This window comes from Eublepharis macularius, chromosome 14 (assembly GCF_028583425.1).
Source record: "Eublepharis macularius isolate TG4126 chromosome 14, MPM_Emac_v1.0, whole genome shotgun sequence".
Lineage (NCBI taxonomy): Eukaryota > Metazoa > Chordata > Lepidosauria > Squamata > Eublepharidae > Eublepharis > Eublepharis macularius.
In genome coordinates, this window is record NC_072803.1 from 55,863,981 (window position 1) to 55,887,823 (window position 23,843).

Sequence of the window (23,843 nt, forward strand, 5' to 3'; positions counted from 1 at the left end):
TTTCAAAAACTTTTTATTCTGTCACTTCACTGCTTTAAAAAAGGCAACTTACGAAAGATAAAAGAAACATGAAAATGAACAACAGAACTAGATGTAAAAATGTTGCCTCATCTTATATTTTTAGGAGTATCCTTTATTGCAAGCTTTACTACAGTTTTGCATCACCTTGATACGGCAAGAGATACCTGGCTTTCAGGTACTGCTGTTTCATCTAAAAGGACACAATAGAAGCAAGATCTAAAAAAAAAGAAAAGCTGGAAATAGATCTCTGTTTCCACAGCCAGATTTTCACTGTTATAAATAGTTCATAGTGTAGCACAGAAATAGCTTGTTTTTATTGGTCTGCTCTCATCCCACTATGAACACAATAGGACTGTGCAGGGACAGAAAGACTTGGTTTTCCCGCTTCGAAATTACAAAGCGGGAAAAAGAATTGGAAATACGCCATTTCTGAAGCAGCAAGCTACTTCGGAAACCGCTTATTGCTCTGCTTCGGTATGTTCCGTGAAGATTCGGAGCACACTGAAACTTCCTGCCCCACCACTTATTGCACTCAATGGGAGAGGGAGAAGGGGGTTCCCCCCTCCCCCTCCCATCAGGTAAAATAAGCAGCAGTGGGACTTTCTGTGCTTCAGCTGGCCAGTGTGGGGGGGGGGGATCCTCCTCTGCTGTTCAGCTGGAGCCAGCTGCGGGATTTGAAAGCGCCCCGAAGCGACACAAATAGCTTTGGGAAGCTTTGATTCAGCATTTCCAAATCGGGGCCAGCATGCTGGGCCCGATTTGGAAATCCTGAAGCTTTACAAATCGGGTCCGATTCAGTTATTTATCCTGAATCAGAAACCCGAATCGCACACCCCTAGAACACAGTATTAAAAAGAAAATGGAACAGTGACAGGAGGACCTAAACAGAGAAACAAGTAGTATTAAATACAATCAGCCTAATACTTATGAGAAGGAAAAGGTCTTAATGTGGTGCCTGAGAAAAGTGGCACTAAACAATGACCAGGAAGAGTTCAGAAGTAGAACACCACAACCAAGGAGGCCCTGCCACCACTTGCAACTTACCTAACCTCCAAAGGAAGGCGCATTCAGAATGAAGGCCTGGGGGGAAACCAGGAAAATTTGGGGGGAAACCCCACTTATTTTCTCTTTTAGAATGAGCAAAATGCTTCTTAAGGCAAGGTTTTTCACATTCAAATCTACAATTCAATTTTTCTAATCTAGGGAAGATTTTTCATGTTACAATTGTTTTCATGATCAATAAAGTTTAAAAAGGCAGGCACCATCTTAAAAGAGGCCCCGCCCCTCTTTCTGTCTGAAGGGGCATTTCCCCTTCTATCACTTGCAGGAGGGAATGCCTCTTCTAAAATGAAACTGACTGCAACACATGAGTACGCCTTCTAAAAAGAAAAGGAGTATGCGTTTTTGAACTGCCTTTTCATATGCAGATCGAATCAATTCATTCACTGACTCTCACAATGAAGGCTCAACTGTCACTTGTTTAAAGCAATCGTATAAATAGTTGGGGGGCCCTTTCAAGGACCCATTTCAGGTACACTGACTGTGTCCCCGGATCAACGGTGTTGGGTAAGACCATTTCATTGTATACCGATGTTATTCATGACGGCTTTTGTATTGTACATGGGTCTCTGTGAACTACCTTGATTAGGAAGATGAAATAGAAATGATAAACAAAAATTAAAATGCACAGTTAGAGCAATAGTTGTGCCTTTGAACCTTCAAAATAGGATGGGGATTCCAAACTGAAATATGGACCTTTTTTTTTTTTAAGTTCAATGACCTATATGTGTTTGTCTATGCTGATTTGAGAGAGGAAGTATCGATTAAGCCTCTGGGGGAAAACAGGCTGAAGAACAACAACAAAAATCAATTATTTTAAAAAAAATAATTGGGGAAAAATCAGCTATGTAAACTGTCTTTTTAAAAAACAGCATGGGTGTGAGCCATTTTGTCCCTTGCAGATGCTACTGGGCATGGAAGAGACTGGCAAAAGGCTCCAAGGGGGCTTCCTCCTCCACCTCCCCCCTTTTCTGTCTGGACATTGATCAGGTGGACATTTGCACGTGTATAAAACAAACCAAAACAGCAATCTTTCCTTTGGCAACCGCACTTCTTGTGGTGAAGCATCTGTAATGCAGTTGTGCAAACACGCCTGGTCCAGGTGATTAAGGTGTTGTGCTATCCTCCTTCACAGGCTAAAAGGCATTACATGCAGTTGCACGAGGATACATTTATTGATATATAGCCATTTACAGAAAAGATTATATTTTGCTGCATTTTACGGCAGTTTTACAGCAGTGCTATTCAGCAGTACCACTTTTCAGACAGTAGCCAATGGCTGTGCCATCTCAAGGACTTGGGAGTGAGACAGGCCCAAAGACAAATACGGAAATACACAGAGGGAGGGGGCTGTTATTGCATTGTGCATTCTAAGCTTTGCCCTGGATCTTCCGGATATGAACTTTTGAAAAAGCACAAGGAAGCAGAGAAGTATATCTATCTGTGCTGTTCTCGCAGGAAAATATGATTTACAAAAAGGGACTCATGATTTAAACCATTTCTATAAACTGGGAATTCTGTTCTGGGAGAATTAAACCCCCCTGACTTCTGTTGTCCTGGGGACAATATAAAGCATCCCGTAAGGCCTACAAATGAAATTTAGGAATGGACCACAACGGCTGATAAATTAAAAAAAAATCTGGATATGGCATTTATCAGAAGAGTGAATATAACGAGCTACTTGGAATAGCAGTACCCAGAACAGTCAAGCAAAATGAATGTCCAGTGGCGCCTTATAGACTAACGACATTGAAACAGCGGGTTGTGTGACTCATGAAAACTCATATTGAAATAAATGCTGAGAGTCCTTAAGGAGCCACTGGACTTTTATTTTGCTACAACAGACTAACACAGCTATCCCCTTCTAGTCAAGCAACCAATATTTAAACCCGGGGATAGTATTTTCTTACTGTAAATACAGCAGGTATTGCTCTAGTCCAATAGCAGAGAGGGATGCAATCTCTGGAGGAAATCCCCACCACACCCAAGGACCAAGTTGAGTCAGGAACCCCCAGAAGGAAGCTCAACCCTGTTACTCATGAGTAGTCTCTATTCAAAGAGCTGATAGATGTAAGAAGTCCACAGCATACTGATTAAACCCATCCACTACAATCTAAAAAACAAAGAATGTGACAAACCTGAGCAGAAGCCCAGATCTGAAGATGGGTGGTATATCTGGGCAACCCAGAGCATCCCATTGCAAGGTTCTACTCAGGAGAAGGGTGCTGAGCTTAGGGCTCCAGTCAAGTCAACAAGAAGGATGAGACGACTAGGCTCTATGTACAAAGGCTTCTCAGTTGCAGCCAGAGCTTTGTGGGTACATTTCTCTCTGTCCAGCTCTGGTTTTCTGCTTGGACAGCTCCACAGCTGATCTGCTGGTATCTCATCCCTGCCTCCCAGATCCCATGGACAGCTCCCTGTGCAACGACCAGCCACGGATCCCTCCCTCTCCCACCGTATATCTTTAATGTAAACTACAAACACACCATCTTGGGCTTTTTACAACAAGCTACTGTAGAAGAAACAAATGTAGCCAGACGCCAGAAGGAACAGAGCTCCAAGTAACACTTAATGTGATGGAGGAATGGCATTCAAGACAGTGACCACCCAATGAGAAGGGGTTGTCATGAGCTCCTGCCTATTTTAATCTGTGAAATGTCAGAGGGCATGCAGCCACTGTTGGGACTCGGGGCTTTTAGGAAGAAATAAAAGCAGGGAATCTTTAACTTGTAAACCTGAAGAAAGGAGAGCATCTCTAAAAAAACAAAAAGGAGATTTGGGGAAAAGGAAGGGGACTTTTGAAAAATGAAAAGGGAGTCTGACCCACACTTGTAATGCTAATTCAGTTGTCAGCCTTAAAAGAAAACCGGGTCGTTTTCATGGTTGCTCTTTTAAAAAAGACACAAATTGGCCTTTGAAGAGGACTGTGTGGGTGTCTTACTGCAAACCTTGAAACAGAAAAGGCAAAAATAACCGAGATGAGAAAAAAGCATTGAACTGAAAAACTGTTTTAAGATACAACACAAAAGTGACGTCCCATTCCAAAGGAGATACACACACACACACAAACCCCTCCCTCCTTTGACAATCCCATTTTTGTTTCTTTAACGGCCTTTGATTATGTCGGCGGCAGAGCCCATTCACAGCGACAGCTTGTCAGGTCAATGTTCATTTCAGAGATCAGCTCAATGCTGCAGGAAGGAATTCTATTGCTCCCCTCCACACTCCTCTCCCCCCCCACCAGAGACATGATTAATAATTAGCCCATCGGGCTGGTGTGGGTGACAGACCATTTGGTCAAGAGCAGGCGTGCAGCAAAACAAAAAAAAAAAAAGGTATATTTTCTAAGGCGATAGGCACCAAATTTCCTGCCGCGCCGGGGTAAAACTCAAGACAGGCCACAGCCGTGTCTAATGATGCAACCCAATTTTGGGAACCCAGCATTTTGGTTTGCCACTTCCTGACATGAGGTATCCCAGCTTAGGAAAAAACTGCAACTGTCTTTTTTGCCCATACTGACAACATTTGATATCCTTATTATTGTCGAAAATAGCACCCACTGCATAAAACCATGTAAATCCTCATGTGATGGAGTGAATTGTACGGTTCAGGCTGCTGGGTTATCCTGTTTTAGAATGCTTCCCCCATTTACAAAAGCACCTTGTAAGCAAACGAGCACACATATCTGAAGTTGCCAACTGTGGCTAGATGCAAGAGGTACCGCTAATTATCTGGCCACACATGAAGATGAGCGTGTGGAAATAAGGGGACATTCTTCAGATGCCGCAGGCTGCAGAGTGATCAGTCTAAGAGCGGGACCACAAGTGACGCCTGACACAGGTTGGACACTAGTCAGCTTCCCTCAAGTTTTGATGGGAAATGTAGGCATCCTGGTCTTGCAGCTTGGCTCTCTGACTGCTGTCCAATGGACTTTTCAACTGTCACTTGTCCAACATTCCGCCAAGCTGCCTACATTTCCCATCAAAACTTGAGGGAAGCTGACACGTGTCCAACCTGTGTCAGGTGTCTCTTGTGGTCCCGCTCTAAGATTCTAAGGGCTGAAGTACACAATACATTTCTAGACAAGCTGATTCCAGGCTTCCCAGATGTGACTGGCTTTCCCCATAGCAGCTTCAGAGAGCACTGTTTCTCAGGTCTGTGGTGGCCTGGTTGGGCTGGGGACAGTGTCAGAGGAGGGCTTCCCAAGACACCCCCCCCCCAGCATTTTCCTAGGCAAAACTACGTAACTATGGAACTGCATACAGAGTATTGCTTGCAGCTCCAAATTATGAAAATAACTCCCCAGTGAGGCCGTGGGAAAGGACGTGCATGTCCTTCCGCAACACAAAAACCAAAGTGGAATTGGGCCCTGTCAGTCCTTGGCAGTTCAATCCAAAGCCCCTCATAAGCAAGCACGCAGGTGTCTTGGTTAAGGTAACTTTATTAAGGATCTATCAGTACAAGGTTTTTACTCTAATATGGTCATTGGCAGAAGTGATCATTCAAACGGAAACTAACTAGAACAGAGAAGATTTTCCCGCCCTGGAGTCCATTGCATTCTGGCACGAACATCCCAGACCTTCGTGAGAATTGATAAGAGCATTTTAGACACAGCACAGTGTTACGTTATTTTTGTCCGTGAGAATAGTTACATGTTTCATTACACATCTGGCCTCCAAGGCCATTTCTTGCTAGAAATGAAAGTACATATTTATAACTGATAACCAAACCTTCCTCCATCCAGCACAGTGCACATTAATAACTTAGTAGAAATTGCAAACCAAAACAGCAGTAATTCAATATAGCCAGTAAAACCCATATACATTAATGGCAGGGATGTATGCATTCCCGACAGGCCCCCTCAGTCTTTAAAAACTATGCCCCCTGCAGCTGCTCTTTGGCTGTGGGGAAAATGAGTTGGGTCTGGGCAAACTGGACCTAACTAGTTAAAAAAATATATCGTGTAGTTTGGCCCCAAGTCTCAGAATCTTAATCTTAGAAATTAAGAGCAGAATAACTTCGGTTTTGGACTGGAGAGCTGCTGCTATAAATCGTAGGCAAAATTAGAGGGGTTAGATCATGGCTCAAGGACAAGCACAGCTGCCTAGCTTGTAAAAAGTCCCTGGCTGATTCACTGGCACCTTTCACTAAAAGAATCTTAAGAGAGCAAGTCCTGGGAAAGACCCTTTTCTGCCTGAGAGCTGCTGCCAGTCAGAGAAGTTTATCAAATTATCCATGGCATGGAGACAGTGGGTTGTGGGAGCTTCTTCTTCCTGTCCGTTAATACTGGAACTTGGGGGCATCGAATGAAGTTGATGGTTGATAGATTTAGGACATTGGGGAATTTCCTGCCAGAGGATGCAGTGACGGCCATTAGCACAGATGGCTTTAAAAGGGGACTAGCCACGGAGGAGAGATCTATGAGGAGCTACTAGCCATGGTGACTAAGGAAACCTACACATCCAGAAGCTGTGAATCTCTGAATACCTGTGCCCAGAAACAACATCAGGGAAGGCCTTTAACTCTCTGCCCTCTTTGTTGGCCCTCTAGGGCAACTGGCTGGACACTGCAAAAGAGGAGGTTGAACTGGACAGACCACCTGTCTGAGCCAGTAGGGCTCTTCTTATGATAACACAGAACTAAAAGGGCCATCCTAACGAGCCACAGCTGGGGTTGGGGCGGGCTTCAGGCCAGGTGTGGCTGTCTAGGGCAATCCGCACCGCAGCACAGTTACTAGAGGGCGGGGGTGAGAATTGCTGACGGAATAAAACTGGGGAGTGCAGAATAAGCCGGGGAGGAGAGGATAGTGGCTGGCAAGGGTGCACAGGGCCGAGTCTACCCAAGAGAGGATAGGGGAGTCCTGAGCGATGCTATAACCCGCCCAGCTCTCTCTCTGAGGCTTTGGATGTCCCTTATAGGCCTGCAATGCAAAGGCGACTGCAATGGCGGACGGCATGCGGTGGCTGAGCCTCACACACCTTTTGCAATGTGTAAAAAAAGAACCGTTCAGGAGTGATTTTTTATAAAGGGAACAGGGTCGTAATGACTATAAGTGAAATCCTAGCCAGTCTTCAGTTCTAGATTTCACTGTTTTGTTGCACTGCTCTCCGATTTTGTTGCTTACTTTGCAGAATGTATGCTGCTTTCTCTAATTTTGTAATCCGGTTTTTTGTTGTTGTTGTACATATTATTCTGTTTCGATTGCCTTGTTTTTAATTGTGCGATCTGCCTTGAGTATTAGCAAGAAAGACGAACTATAAATGAAGTAAATAAATAAGATTACCGTGGAGCCTGCCAAATCCATGCAGTGAGCTAATCCTTTCATGGCTTTGATAAATGTTTTGAATTTTTTTAAAAAAAATCTGGATTGTTATTGGAGCTTGGGCAGACAAATACAAAACACTCCTTTTGAACTTCTTAAAACCAGAATCTAGCAGTAGCAGCAGCCCTCCTTTCCTGGCAAACAGGTCTTGCTTCACATCAAAATAAAGCCAAAGGGCAACGTGCAATGCAAGAGGAGTGAATGGAGGATGTAAACAGCCCCTTCCTTACTTGTCACAGGAAGAGGAGGCAGAGCCTGTGGAATGGCAGCCACATGGAAGGCAGCGCGCACTGCTGAGCTCAGGATAGTAGCCGGCCTCACATCCGTTGCACTGCTGGCCAGTGTAGCCCTTGTGACACTTGCACTGTCCCGTAGTCGTGTTGCAGTCGTTCAGGCCCATACTCCCAACAGAGCTGCAGTTACAGAAAACATCTGCAAGAAGAACAAAAGGAATCTCGGCATTAACATGGGACAGTCTAACAAACAGTCTCATCTTACAATTATTATCAATGATCTGCAGAAGATGAAAGCTCGTCCCAGAAGAAATGTGCTCTTCTCTCTGGGACAGTAATCTCCAACTGTTCCTGATTCTGGATAATCTTCTATCTCACAACTGACTATTATATTTTAATCCCATACTTCCTCCAAGGGGCTCAGGGCAGCATACTTGATTCTTCCCCTCCTCCATTTACCCTCATCACAACCTTGTGGTGACGGAGAATATAGTGGGAGTCACCTCGGGAGGTCTGTGGCTGAGTGGGAACTTGAAGCTCCATCTTTCTAGTTCAAGTCTAACATTTTGGCTATGGCCCTTAGGTCAGGTTACAACCCAGTTGGGGGTCAAAACTCACCAGCTGAAGACCAGTGAGTGGAGTGGAAAGGAAATGGGAGGGTCACCATAAGAGAAGACCAATTGCATCAGCTTTCTTCCCATGTGGACACAAGACCCAGTTCCAAGATGCAGAAGCCGCACACCCTATACTCCTCACAAGGATTGTGTGTATGTGGGGGGGGGGGGATATTACAAATGTGAATGCTCTCCCATATGAAAACTCTCTACATGTAGAAAGCTAGCATACAAGAGGAGAAAAGGGTAAGCTCAGCATTCCACTAACTAACAAGTAGAGCCAGAACTGCATTTAGAGTCTAAGACCAGATTCACATTTGGATAATGAAAATCTTCCACAATTATCACCCCCTTCCATCCATAATGTTTAAAAGAAACATTCTATTTCTGTGGATTATATAGACCTTTTTGCTTCCCCCAACCCTGGCCTGGTTCACACACAGGGTTGCCAGATAGTTTCAACAAAAATACTGGACACACTTGATAAAAATTTGTTGACCAGCATACACGTGTGATCGCGCACACACGATAAAAAAGAAAAATACCCTGTCCCTTTAATAGAGGCTTACGTGTGCAAATGCTAGGAAAAGTGGAAGGCAGTAGGAAAAGAGGACAACATAAAACAAGATGGCTTGACTCAATCAAAGAAGCCACGTCCTCCAGTTTGCAAGATCTGAGCAAGTCTGTTAATGATGGGATGTTTTGGAGGTCTTTCATTCATAGGGTCGCCATAGGTCGGAGGTGACTTGACGGCACTTAACACGCACATGGGTGCAAATGAGTAGCTGAAGCTTTTAACAGCATGGAGGTAAAAAAAAAAGATCCTACTAAGCCTCTATTAGTGGGACAAGACATTTTTCACCAAGCAGTTGACAATCCTAACCAGGCGCTACCCAATCCTAGTCTGACATGCTAAACTCTACTATAGTACATTCACACACACACACACACACACACACCCTTTTAATAATACAAATACATATAGGGTTTTCTGGGTTTAAAATGGTTGTGCAGCAGGTAGAAATTTAACAGACAACACTAACAATAGGTTAAGTTTTCTTTATAGTGCTATTTTATATCTTCTCAAAAGCAAAACCACTGAGTTCTTGATCATATTATAGTTTCCAGGGGACAAGTAACAAAATGTAATAGTACATTCAAGCACTGTACACGTTTTGCCACAGCTGCTGATTCACGCCAGCTTCTCTCAGAGCCAAACTACAAGTGACGTCTTACACAGGTTGGACACTAGTTGGCTTCCCTCAAGTTTTGATGGGAAATGTAGGCATCCTGGTTTTACAGCTTGGCTCTCCATTACAGCTGTAAGACCAGGATGCCTACATTTCCCATCAAAACTTGAGGGAAGCCGACTAGTGTCCAACCTGTGTAAGACGTCACTTGTAGTTTGGCTCTGAGTCTCTTTCAGATGCCCCTCCCAGCTTTATTCTACCTTTGGGAGGGGGGCATAACATGGCACCAAGAGCTGTGAAGTGGTCTTTACACATAGCATGCACAGAAAACTAGCATGCCAGGGGAAAGAATAAGCTTCTCCCTGACACCCAGTTTTCTATGTGCAGAAGGGTTTATTTTATTTATTAACTTCGTTTATACCCCACTTTTGTCCTCATTGGGGGTCCAATGCAGCTTATATCATTCTCTGCATCTCAATTTTATCCTCACAACAACCCTGTGAGGCAGGTTATGCTGACTGGTCCAAGGTCACTCAGCAAGCTGTGAAAGGGGGATTTGAACTTGGGCCTCCCAGATCCTAGGTCAGTACTGTGATTGCCACACCAAACTGGTTCTCTATTGGTTGTTTCTTTTGAATCTGAAAGAATGGTCCATTTTGAATAGGGTAATGATATAGTGCAGACCCGGGTTTACCATATCTGTGAGATCTAGGACAGAGAGTCCTGTGGCATCTTAAACACTAACAAACCTATTGTAGTTTTGTAGTACACATTCCTATTTTTAAAAAATCTAACATTCCTAACATCATGGTTATATTTAACATAATTTACATTACAGTTACTCTCAGTCTAAGCCCACTGAAACAAAAGAAAGGAGTAAATCTGCATAGAATTACAAAAATAGTCTAGCAAATTATATTTTATACAGTATGAAAAGAGACATAATAAGAAACATAATCCATCCAAAGCTAAACCTTTTAAAATTCCCTTTGTCTTCAAAGGGAAGCAGCATACGCTTAAAGTGGTTTGGGGGGGGGGGTTAAAAAGGTGCCGATATTCATATATAAGTTGCACTGATTTCCACCAATTTCTCCTCACGCCTTGAGAGAGCCCCCATGGTGAGCACTGGTAGGTACCGCCACACGCAAAAAAAGCCCTATGCTTAACTCTCCCACTGAAATTATTAGAAGAATTACCATGGAATCCTATCCATTTTACTCGGATGTAATTTTCAAAGAGCTCAAAGGCCCTAACTCGTGGGTAAATATGTATAGTCTTAAAGTCCTTAACAGCAGTACTGCAACCACCAGGGCCACGGAAAAGATAAAAATGCAAGGCAGACACCCTGTCTTCTCATTGCCCTCCAAGGGATTCATTGCCTCCAAACTCTCCAACCTATTTTCCTACCATAACTCCCAAAAACCTCTTCCCCCCCACTTTTTTTGGAAGATTCAATCCTGCTACCATCTACCCCTACAGTGAACTGGAACCAACATGCTTGACCTCACAAGTCACCACTGCTGAGTGGTGTATTTGTTTCTTTCAAACCTTGCTAGCTGCTATGAAAAATAAGCAGATGGAGGGTGTCACAACTAGGAGTGTGCGCTTTCGGTTCCCGGTTCAGAAAAAAAACCCGAACTGGGCCCAATTTGTAAAGATTCAATATTTCCGAATCGGGGCCAGTACAATGGCCCTGATTCAGAAATACCGAATCAAAGCTTCCCAAAGCAATTCGGATTGCTTCGGGAAGCTTCAGGGCCCTTTTAAAGGGTGCCTGCCCTCCCACCACCACCCCACTAAACTGGGGCATCCTTCTGGTGGCGCAGGCGCCAGCTACCACCCTGCCAGCTGCCACAGAAGCCGAAGCGGTGGTGCTGGTGGCACTGGCGCCGGTGTTCGCTACCGCCCTGCTGGCTGCCGCAGATACCAAAGCAACAGCGTGGGTGGCGCAGGCGCTGGCTGCAGCTTTCCCTGCTGCCCTGCTGGCGGCGGCAGCAGAAGGCCTGCTCTGGCCTTCGGAAGGTAAGTGGGGTTGGGGGAAGGGGTCTCAGGGGGGAGGTGGGAATCTCACTTCGGTATGCTTTGAATCATTACAAAGCACACCAAAGTGATTTCCAACAACCTGAACCTGAAGCATCTTGCTGCTTCGGTTTTTGGGTTATTCCGTATCATTTTCGAAAACTGATTATTTCCCCACTGCACACCCCTAGTCACAACTTGAGCAAACTCCAGGGGAAAGCAAGAGTACATGCATGTTGCTTGGCCACAGTGATTGCAGGCTTACTTAATTAGAAAATACTGGACATTTATATGTCTAGTATTTTCTCAGGTTTTTTTTTTTTTACTGGACAGAAAGGAAGAATGCTGGACTGTTCAGTTCAAAACTGGACACCTGGAAACCCATGCAGGAGAATGAGGTGGGAACAAGGAAGGTGGAACGCAGAGGTAGTAGAAGGGGCTGTACCAATTCAGACTACAGGTGGGGGAATCCCAGCATTGAATGTTTCTTTGCTGAAAAAACACAACACATAGTGAAAACTAGCACAGCAGGGAGAATTCAAGTCCTTCTCCTTGCTTGCTCTTCCCGTTTCCTATTTGGAGGAAGTTTTAAACTCGAAAATGTGGTCCTCCACCTGTGATCTGAATTGTTGCAGCTCATTCTACCATTTCAGGCCACTGGCCCCTCGATCCCCTGCAGATGTGGACTAGGCCAGCAAATCTGCAAAGGCTGTTGTACGACTCAGCAATAAACAAGCATGTTACTGAACCATTCCAACAGCCTTTTATTCTGCTGAAAAACCACGGCCTAGACATAGCATCGATAAGGGAGACACTGTGCATGGCTGCTTCCCAGGCCAAAACTGCAAAGGAAATCAATTGGAAAAGGGGGGAGAGATAGAGAAGTGTGTTTCTGTTCTACTTAGCTCCGATTGGTCAGACTGGCAGGCAGTTTTCAAATTAAACTGGGTGTATTCCAACCACATAGAAAACAGCCAACTCCTAATCTGCCTGACCATCCTCTGGCCTAAAGCTGTTATTACGGCAATACAAACAGTCCTCCTTAAGAGGAGAGAGCTTAGTGTTTTCCAACAGTGACATCAAGTAGCTTCAAAAGGCAAAGGATCCAACGCAGGCCATAAATCAGTGCAGTCATCTGTCCAGAGGGCCAAAATCAATGGAGAATGCAGAGCTATTTTGATGCACCCAGACACCCCTGCGGGGAAAAGGGCTGCTATTCAGAGGTCAGGTTTTTTCCGCTCGCTCTCTCAGCAGAGTCGATTTAGTCCGACCGCTGGAGGTGCTCCATCCTGGCAGACACCGTGCTCTGCAGCCCAACTCAAACAAAAACACTTACTGCTACGAAGGCACAAGCATACTGAGCTAGAACCAGTGTCTAGAATCCTCAGCCTGGCAGGAGGCAAGTTCAAGGGGGCCAGTTCACCCATGACCTTTCTGAGATTCCACACCAGAATCTCCCCAACTCTAGTCTAACCACTGCACCGCCATTGTCCTCAAAAGGAAACACAGGTCAATTAAAAAAAAAAGTCAATTAAAAAAAAATCCAGTGGTCGGAGCAGCTCCAAGAATTCTGAGAATCCATCACTTTAATTTAGAAGCTCATGTAATAGCCTGAAAGAGCAGCTTGGCATATATTTTCCTAATCGATTTAAAGTACCCCCTGAAGCTCCCAGCTGGGGGACAAGTACTCGATTTAAGGAGAGAAAGGAATCATGGACTCATGGTTGCAAACATAACATAAAACACTTCCACAGAGTTTGCAAGCCAGAGAAAAAAGGTGAAGGGGAAAGCACTACAGCAGGCATTGTGATGAGACCTGAAGAGAAACACCAGCAAAGAAAAACTATAAAAGGTGGTTTTGTTTGGCACAGTTGATGTATGGGTACAGCCGATAGCAAAGCCAAGCCACTTGCGAAAGTCAGTGATTTCAAAATTTGAAAAGCCTCAGTAGCAACAAATTCCCTTTTCATAATTAAACCCCCACCCCATCCCAAAAACACAAGCACCCATGTTGGTTTGTTCAAAAGATATGCCACAGCACTGCTAAAACAAGCGATATTTTGCTAAGGAGCAATTTCTAAAGGCAAAATAACTTTCAAGCCTTAGGGGTTCAACAGGCCTTTTATTTATTTACTTAGAAGACCGATACTCCACCTCTCTGCCATGGACTTCCATAGACAGCTTTTGGAGAAAATGACTAACATCACAATCCAACAAAACCAAAAAGGCTAAAACGCAAATCAGAATCAACACACAACACGTAGCTGAAAAAGAACAAAAAACAGCTCCTTACAACAGATGAAAATTAACCAAGGCAAGGGTAAACAGGAAATTCTCTCCTAGAACCAAAGACTGGAAAGATATGCTCAGAGAAGAAGACTCTGGGGAGAAACTCCCTCTTTTTAGTGACCCATCTCAAATGGGAGCATCTACAGACAACCTCAGTTCTTTGCTTGCAATGGTCTAACTACTCGGTACAGGGGAAAAGACTGGCAAAACTAGGGGGCTCGTCTCCCCCCCCCCCATGTGTACCAAGGTTAACAGCAGCTGGGAAAGAGGGAGAGGTATGATTTCAATTACAGAATCAGAACAGATTTTAAAAGTAAAACCCTCTCCTACACCAAGGCGCCAATCCCCCTTCCTTAAAATTAATCTGTGTATCAAGGGATGTGGTCACGGATCCACATTTTAACATGCGGTTTGGCCCTCAGTCTTGCAGCCTGTATGATAAAGTGTCTCTCTAAAAAAATGTTTGTTTCGGGCTGGCACTACTGTCAGTACAAAACAGTGAAGGGTCCTCATGATTCTATTATATTTTCATGTTTAGTATGCTGTAGTGGATTAGAATGTAAGATCCCCTCTGACTTGGATTAGGGTCTTGCCCTAAACAAACATTCCACTTCACAACTATTGCCCAGCTCTCCTCTTTCAAGTGCTGCCGTTGTGTTTGCCCATCTGAGCAAACATCCCACCAGATAATGTTTGATTTAGGCTAATCAAGCTGCCTGAATATCTGGTAGACCAACATTTGCGTTGCTTTGTAATTGTCCCCCTCCACTGCCCAGCTTGACAACAAAGGTTTCCAACGTCTCCCGCATCATGGCTCCATCTTTTCCTGTTTTTGTGTGCGATGCATTTTAATCTTGTTTATTTAAAAAAATGCCAGCCAGGTGCATGTTACAAATTTTTCAAAAAAATATGAAGCTTTTCTATTATTAGTCAAACCACATAAACACTTAAGTAAACCAGTAATTTAAAGGGTAAATTTACAGCGCTGGCTGATTCCCCATAATGTTATGTACCACCCCAACTCCCCTGTTAATTTTGGCCAATCCCCACTTAGCTATGGAAGCTGGCTGGATATCCTCAGGCCAGTCATTCTGACTCAGGCTAATCTACCTCACAGGGCTGTTGTGAGAATAAAATGGCACAAAGGAACAGCACTGGCATTCCAAGCTCCCCGGAAGAATGGTAGAATAAACATGCAATAGCCGTGGTTTGACTGAAGTCTTTAACCTGATTAGATCAGAGTCTATCAATGGAGCTGTTCAGCTGAAAAAGGTTCTGAAACCTCTGAAAGTGGTAGGAAGGGTCTTCAGTCTAAGCTACACCCCCTGAAAGTCTAACACGGGATGCTGCAGGATGCAAGCTGTAACTTCCAGAATGACTTCACTTTAATTATCTGCCATTAAGGATAAGGACACTATTGCAGAGCCTAATTATGTAAGGATTAATTATGAACAGCGTTGCTTTTCTTTTTAAGAAATAAGTTCTTGTTCTGATCTTTAGGAGACAGGGCAGAACCTTGCCCGTAAGAAGTTTACTATTTAGTACAAGCAGCAGAGAAAACAATTAAGTGACTGAAAGGGAGTCAGAAAGGTAAGAATGAAATATCTAAAATTAGCTCTGTCAGCATATGAACTGGCACCCCGTCAGCTTTTGCAGACTGGAAGCTCAAGGGGTGGGGGACTTGCTCTCCAGCTCTTTTGCCTACCTGTAATTTTAGTTCAGCCTCTGAGCATTCATGGAGTTCACATTCAACATTTACCCTGGCAACTTTTGCATGGATACCTGGGGTGAACTATCATTTCAACATGTCAACCCCACCCCCACCCCCCACCCCCAACGTTCGCTATACAGGTAAAACTGCAGTTTGATATGGAGATGAGGTAAAAATGGAATAATGAGTTTTTAATTTTTTTAAAGATAAGGAGTAGAAATAGGTTTGAATTTTGCATGTATTGTTTATTTGAAAATATATACATTAAACAGTTTCAATTATTATGCTAATATTTTTAAAGGTAATGATCTTTGTACTCTGTACTTTGATAATCCTCGAAGCACACAGCTTTGCATTTGTTTTTCTTATCCCTTTAGTCCTCTTTTTTCTGTATCCCCTTCCTCTGTTTGAATAAAATAAAATATTTTTTAAAAGATTTTAAAAGAACTGGCACAACTTTGATGCCTGGGTTCTGGCATGGCACTTGGCACTTTTCCAAGCATCACCAATACTTTCATCAGCCTCTCCAACTCCTGTTTATACAATCCAGTGCTTCGTAAAAGCGACTCTTGCCCCATTTATGCATTACAAGACAGCAGCATGTCTTGGTACTAGTGAACAAGCTGCTCTGTAAATGCTGATCAAAGGGAATCCTTCAAACCATAAAAGAATCATCTCGGTAACTTCCCCCTCTTCACACATACCCATGCACACACCCCATGAAGTTCCCTAACTGCACAAAGGCAATGAGATCATCACTTCTTTGGATTCTTACATTCCTGCCAAATGCAGGCTCCAATCTTATACCTGAGTATCCCTGTGGTGCACCCCCATGACAACCTCCATACCAGACTACTGCAATTCACTGTGTATGGGGCCACCCCTTGAAACGTGTCCTGAACTGTGGTAGCCAGAAAGCTCTTAGTTACAAAAACATAAACGCACCCATTCGGTTTAAAAGGCCAATGCTGACGGCCACTTTGTACCTAGACTGGAGTCATGTTGAAGCTGCTTATTTTTAAGCTTTCTGTGATTTCCTTCCATGTGTAGCTCCCTGATCTTTGAGATCCAGCAGAGAATCTCTTACCTGTTATTAGCCATTACATTTGCATCCTGCTCTTGCTCCAACAAGCTCGCTCAGGCTTAAACAGTTCTCTCTTCTTCTTCCATTTTACAACAACCCTGCAAGGTAGGTTAGGAAGAGAAAAGGGGGCCAGCCCAAGGTCTCCCAGGGAGCTCAGTGAAGATCTGAACCCAGGTCTCTCCAGCCCAAGTCCAATATCTTTTAGGTTAGCAGCCACTGCTGAATGGGAATCTCTGGTAGTGGCCAGTGATTATTATTGAACCAGCCATGGTGTGCCAGAGTCAGGATGATAGCCCTTCAAACTTACCTATTTGCAGGGCTTTTTTTCTGGGAAAAGAGGTGGCGGAACTCAGTGGGTTGCCCTCGGAAAAAATGGTCACATGGCCAGTGGCCCCACCCCCTGATCTCCAGACAGAGGGGAGTTTAGATTGCCCTCTGCGCCACGGCACGGAGGGCAATCTAAACTCCCCTCTGTCTGGAGATCAGGGGGCGGGGCCACCAGCCATGTGACCATTTTCAAGGGGTTCCGGAACTCCGTTCCACCGCGTTCCAGCTGAAAAAAAGCCCTGCCTATTTGTATGAACTTTCAGAGGTTAAAGCGATCTAGTCGTAGTCAGTGGACTGCTTTTGACCAGCTTTATTCATTTCCCATAGTAATATGAATGAGAATATTTGTACTGAGGAGGAGTCATAAACCTGCTAACAGGCAAATTATAGTGGTTGCTCCCAACTGAGTGCTCCCAGGCAGATTACAGACACGCAGATCACCCAAAGTAAGGGGTTACTCTTTTGCATGCTAAATGGGCTGGAGCAAAAGTCTTCCTAGAAGCCACAGCCTCTGCTTTGAAACCCTCAAATGCAAGATACACGGGATCCATCGACAGTTGTTTAGTAGCGAAGGGAACGTACCCTTCACATGCTCAGATATGCTAATTACATCCCCATACGACTGCTTCTGCCATCACTTTTTTTTTTGCAAAAGTCAAAAATATTTTTAATATAATATTCTACTGAAGCTGCGAGTTCAGCAGAAAGCATTCACATTCAGAATGGTTGCGCAAAGCAAGCAGATTTCCACAAAGCCTGTGAAGCAGCTGTCCAATTTAATCTGCTTGCAGCATAAAAGTTGAACTTTCTTGGTGTAATATTACAAAGTTCCCTCTGCTTAAAGCGACTCAATATGTACGGCACAGATAGTCTGCAATATGTCACACAAACTGTATGAGCAGCAGTTTTTATACTACTTCTCACCAGTTACCGTGCAGTACGCACAACAGACCTTTAAGGTAGGTCAGTAGCCTATTGTAGATCTGGGAAATGGATGAGGCCAGATTTATATAATGACCTGCCCTTAAAATAATTGCCCACCTCGGTTTTTCCAACAGCTTGATTGTAAGTATACTAGTGACCAAGCCGCTCTATAAATGGCTCCTGCCCTTCACAGCGGGTCAATTTTGGCCCCAAATGGGCCTGATTCAACCCCAAACAGGCCAAGACCATCCAGCCGCAGAGCGCAGGAGCACTCCAGGGCCCATTGTGCTGTCTCGGCCTGCTTGGAGCCACCATTGTGCCAAGCTTTTCCACTGCATCAGCAGCTACTACAAGGCCTTGGGAGGGCTGCACCGGCGTGCCAGGCCTCACTGCCGCCACCGCAGCCACAGCAGGGTATTCCCTTGGAGGCCCCGAGGAGGCCACTGTAGCAATGGAGAAGGCCGATACAGCAACGCAGCCCTCTCTACTGCTACGCTGGGCCTTCCTGGGCCTCCAGAAGCCCAAAGTTGGTGGGAAGGCCCAGTGCCATGGTCATATAGCTGGCAGCCCCGCCCCCTGATCTCCAGACAGAGGAGAGTTTAGATCATGGAGGGTGATCTAAACTCCCCTCTGTCTGGAGATCAGGGGGCGGGGCCACCAGCCATGTGATCATTTTCACTGAGGGCGATTTAAATTTTTAAAAACTCCTCCCCTTGTTCCAGCTGACCCATTGCGCGGTCCCAGAAGCGTGTGTGCACTTTGCACGTGCGCATGTGGTCCCAGGGGCACCACTTCCCGCCAGAAGTTGCCCCCTGTGCTGGCAACCCACTGAGTTCCACCACCTCTTTTCCCAGAAAAAAAGCCCTGCATACAAGCCATGTGCCTTATCGTTAAACCACCGTCCCTCCCTGCTGTTCACAGCAATTTTGAGAAGTGCTCTGGGACCAACATGCACACACATGGCTTGCCCCCATCACTGCCGCCCCAGCTGCGGCTTATTTATATACCCGCCTTTCTCCCCAATGGGGACTTCCTCCTCGCCTGCACTTATGTCTTATTCTGCCAGCTTGCCCTTCTCTCTTCCCCTCCCTCCATCTTCTTTTTTTCTTCCTGAAACATCTGTCATCTGTCTTTGGCGAGGAACAGATGAGAGAGGAACACTTGAGTTGGCAACTGGCAAGCCATGTAATGTTCCTTAGAAATTTGGGGGCGGCTGTCAATTACTGCCAATTTAGTGCCCCCCACCACCCCAAATCCACATTTAACATTTAAATCTGGTTGCATTTTTTTAAAGAGACAAGTTACCAGCATACATAAGTCAGGAGGAAGGGGACAGAAAACATGTATTATTTAGTCCCAGTTCTAACTACAGCATTTGCTTGTAGTGGGAATTTGTGTTGATTCTTGAAACAGTACAGAAGTGAATATTCTCTCCCCCAGCCCAAACTGGGCTGCACAAACCTGCCAAAGGGCACAGCACAAGACACTGACAGCCAGTGTCTTGTAGGTGCCAATGGGCACTACAGTGTCCTCCAATGTGTTTCCTGGTAGTGACTTCCTTCTTCCACAAAGCCAAGAGCCCCCGCATTAGAGCAGGAGGTGATTCAGAAGACCCCAAGAGGCAACATTTTTGCATCTGCATAGAAGCAGCAACCTCCATCCTAGGTGGCTGCTTGGCTGAGAATAGGGTTGTGTTGGTTGGCAGGCCTCCAGAGAGACACAGGAGCTATAAGCCAGCGTCATGTGACACTCTACAAATTTCCCAAATCTCTATCATTTTTACCTAGACCATCACATGACATTGTAACATCACTTCCAAGTATGCAAATGGAAGTGAGCTCCACAGAGGCAACGGGGCACAATAAAAATGCACTAGGAGAGATGGGGAGCAGCATACTCAAACCCTGCCCAGCATACTGGGTCCCTAGAGCACCCTAACCCTCCTCCCTTCCCAGCGGCCCTAAATGAACTGGGTCAGGACCTTCATTTGCTCTCGTGAAATTTCCCTCTGTCATTTGTGGGCACTTGTGTGGGAAGGTGACTTGGAGCCAGGTGCTGACCTTTTACGCAAGGACAAATGCCTGAAGGACTCAGCCAGCGTCATGAAACTCGCGTGCTTCGTGCCTCTTAAGAGGATTACCTGAGTCACCCACAATGGATGTGTGTCGGTAAACCACCTTCCATCACTCTGCCAATCAGAGATTTCCCCAGTAGCTTAAAGGCACTCCACAATGCCTGTGGTAGACTGCCACACATACCGGTTTGGGCTGGGTATCAAATGCTTATCTGAAAACCTACTGCCTTCTCCAATGCTGTACGCACGCAGCAGGCACAGCCAATCTGGCATGGCGAATCTCAAGACTGCCGATTTCGCTCCCAAGATGCACATTTCAAAAAGAAAGCGATCGGGCCAAATGGATCTGAAGGCTTTTAAAATGAATTAACTGTGGGCTTCAAAGCACCATCATTCTCCTGCAGATGAAATGAGCTCCAGAGCAGTTAAGTTGAGTACAGGGAATCCAGCCATTTCAAGGCTGAAGCAAGATAAGCAATCCTTACTTACAATGCAATGAGATAAGCGACTGTGTTGAGCAGAATTATTAGAGGAACAATCCCAATAGCGTCAGGCAAAAGACTGAAAAGCGGCTTTGGATGTGAATGCGCGGCAAACAATTGCTGGCAAGCGCCCATGAGGAGAAGCGGATAAAAAGTTAGGCTAGGACCAGAAAGACACCAATTCAAATTCTGTGTTATGACAGCACCATCCTAAACAGAGTTACACCCTTCTAAGCCCATGCACTTTAATGGGCATAGAAGGGTATGACTCTGTTTAGGATAAAATCATATGCCACCTTAGACCAGTCACTCTCTCTCCTACTACACAGGTTTAATGTGAGTTAAAATGGGGGAGGGGACTAGCCATGTTGCTCTCAGCTCCTCAAGGAAAAAAATTAGTGTATTGTGGTGGTTCAAATATCAGACTAGGATCCAGGAGTCCCAGGTTTGAATCCCACTCCCTCCACCATCGAAGCTCACTGGATGACCTTGAGCCAGACACACACACCCAGCCTAACCTACCTCACAGGACTGTCGTGACGATAAAATGGAGGAGAGGGGAGCGATGTAATCCACTTTGGGTCCCCACTGGGAAGAAAGGCATGGTATACATGAATAAAATAATTATTTTTTTCCTAAAGTGGATTCATGCTTCCTGTTTTCTGCCACAAGAAACAAAAAAGAAAATCGCCAAGACAAGGGTTCCTTATCTGGACACTGCAAAACTGATGTACAAGAGGCACCAAAGTCCATTCACAGGTCCTCTTTTGTGACATGCTATTGTGTATGATGTAGCCTTTTGCGCGTAATTCTGTGCACTGGCTGTGGGCTTAAAAGCCATAGGGAACAGACTATACAGAAGACTGCCTGCTCTTATATGAACCTAACAGAGAATACATATCAGGAGGCCCTGCATGGAAGGTCACCACTATCAGAAATGAGGTGGGTGGCTATTCAGAGGAGGGTCTTTTCTGTGGTGCCGCCCCAACTGTAGAACACCCTCCCTCTCAGCTGTTTGCCTGGTCTTTTAAACTTCAGGAGCCAGGTTAAATCTTTCCGCAGAAATAAACGGATCAATTCTTGTTGCCACATGATTCTAAATAAGATCCTCTTATTCCCCATTCCTTAAATAGAGCCTATGACAATCAACTTGCCTGCTTGGGAATTGCACGTGGATATTTACTGGGCACCCACCGTGCCAGGATGTGCTCAGCCCTGCCCTTTGAACGTCAGCTGTTGGCCTGGCGACAGAAGCCGCTTTGATTTCTTTGCTGCATTGCACTCTTTTCTGCTGTGTCACGGCTGTTGCAAGAGGCCAGAGCCAAAAAACACCATCACCATTTTATGCAATAACACTGATCATTTGGCAGTGAGGAGCTGAAGTCTCTGGGGACAACTCGCCTCCCCTCGGCCAGTCCCACTCGCAACTTTCAGGAGGAACTGCAAGCCAAAACCGTGGAAACCACACTGGCTGTCTCTTTAGCTCCACAGCACAAACTGAAAATGCTCTTTTCCACTTGCTTTCTTGCTTTCAAAAAGCCCTAAACGGCCAGGATCCTTCACAGCCAGCATGGCATGTATTCTGAGCTTTAGAAAACAGGCAAAATTCTGCACCAGCAACTCAAATGCCGTTCCAAGAACTGTCATATTTTATGGCATGTATAAATGAGCCAGCATGGTTCAATTCAAGCCAGCTCTTTTAAAATGAAAACTGAGGTTCTCTGCTTCATGAAGACATGCATACCTAATAGAATCAATCCCTCTCTTTCTCTCATGAGACGGTCCAACAGTCTGGGAAATGGAAGTACCTAACACCACAATTGTCTCTATTTTTTATTACCTGACACTTTTAAAACCACATTCCTTGGTTCTGAGGGGTTTCAATTGTTTGGTTCTGCTTCAGGGAATGCCTCGTCACAATTTTGTTAGTACGACATCCGCTCCACCGTTTCACACCGTGGTCAACCAGACGGCCCTGAAAAGTCCACAAGCACAGCCCAGAGACCAACCCCTGGTGCGTCTTTCTCCCCATCAACCGGTGTTCAGAGCAACACAGGCTCTGGACATGTTTCATTTAGCCATTGTGGCTAACAGCCATTAACAAATCTCTCCTCTGTTAACCTTTCTAACCGTCTTTTTAAAAGTTAGCCCTCTTCTGATGTGATCTATACATGTAATCTGGAGCTTCGGAATGAGGGAAGACACATCCTTGTAAAATAAAGCCACCAGTAATTGCAACGACACCAAGACTGCAGTCCAGACTGAGGTATCAGTATGCCGACTCCAAGGTTCCAATTCAGCAACACATATGGCATTATCAGTTAGGCAGCTTGCCCTTCACTCCTTTCTTTCTCTTCTCCACTCATCATGCTCTCCTTTTTTTCTGGCACCTGCAATAGGGCCAGGTGGCTCCACTGAACCAGAAGGGCAAGAATAATTGCTACCTTGCTACCCTGCTTGGCTTATCCCCGAGGCTCAGAGCAGGTAGCCACATTCCCTGACCTTATTTGATGTCTAACCAACAAACTGGGACGGCAAACAGCACACTGCAGTGTTTCCATTCTGTCATGGCCAGCTCAGATGACCATCCCCTCCAGCCCAACTCTCCTCTCCAAACTGCTCTCTTCCTGCCTGCTGAATCAATGAGTGATTCCACACACGTTGGATAATGCACTTCCAATCCTCTTTATAGATCATTTGGAATGGGGGGTTTTGTGTGCGGAACAAAAAATCCCCCTCAAACGATTGATAAAGTGCATTGAAAGTGCATTATCCAACGTGTGCGGAATCAGCCAATGTATTCAGCATTTGGGTGTAGCGATGGCTACAAGTGGTGGCCTTAAAAATGAGTTAGACAGATTGATGGAGGAGAGGTTCATCAATGTCTACTAACCATGCTGACTAAAGAGAACTTCCATAGTCAAAAGCAGCAAACCTCTGACTGGAGGCAACATCAGGGAAGGCCTTGTCCTCTAGGCTCTGTTTCTTGGCCTTCCAGAGCAACTGGTTGGCCAGTGAGAGAGACAGGATGCTAGACAGACCATTTGTTTTATCAAGCAGGGCCCTTCTTATGTCCACTGGGAGAAGCTATCCATCTCCGTCGGATTTCTGTTCTTGGTCTCGGGGTCCAGCAGCAGGGGTACGCATTGCTGGGCAGCTGATGAGGTCCTATAGTCTTGGCCCATCTCTGTGCAGTTGTGGCTTCAACTACAGCCTGACCTTTCTCTCTAGGGGGTGGCAATATTGTGCCCAGCCAGAAGGGTTAGGAAGGCAGATGCCTTCTCCTACTCCTTCCTTGGCAGGCACACCACCACCACAGATGAAGGCAGTGATTCTTCTTCTTCCTTCCCTCCTCTTTGTGAGGTATCAGTGAGATGCCACTGGCCACTTTCTACCAAGACAGCAACAATGACTGCTTTGAGCAGCGATCAGGCCAACTTTCAAGCAGCACCAACTTCTCCTAGTGGCAGCTGCTTACTCGCTAGGTGAGCAAT

At 45.2% G+C, this 23,843-nt stretch overlaps 1 protein-coding gene across 1 annotated transcript in view; it reads right to left on the reverse strand.

Moving 5' to 3' along the window:
* The window catches only part of MEGF9 (multiple EGF like domains 9), a 96,970-nt gene that overhangs the window by 19,915 nt on the left and 53,212 nt on the right, over positions 1–23,843 (reverse strand). Inside the window, exon 2 of the mRNA XM_054998588.1 lies at positions 7,633–7,834. Coding sequence (XP_054854563.1) covers positions 7,633–7,834 — 202 coding nt within the window. The remainder of the gene's footprint in view (positions 1–7,632; positions 7,835–23,843) is intronic.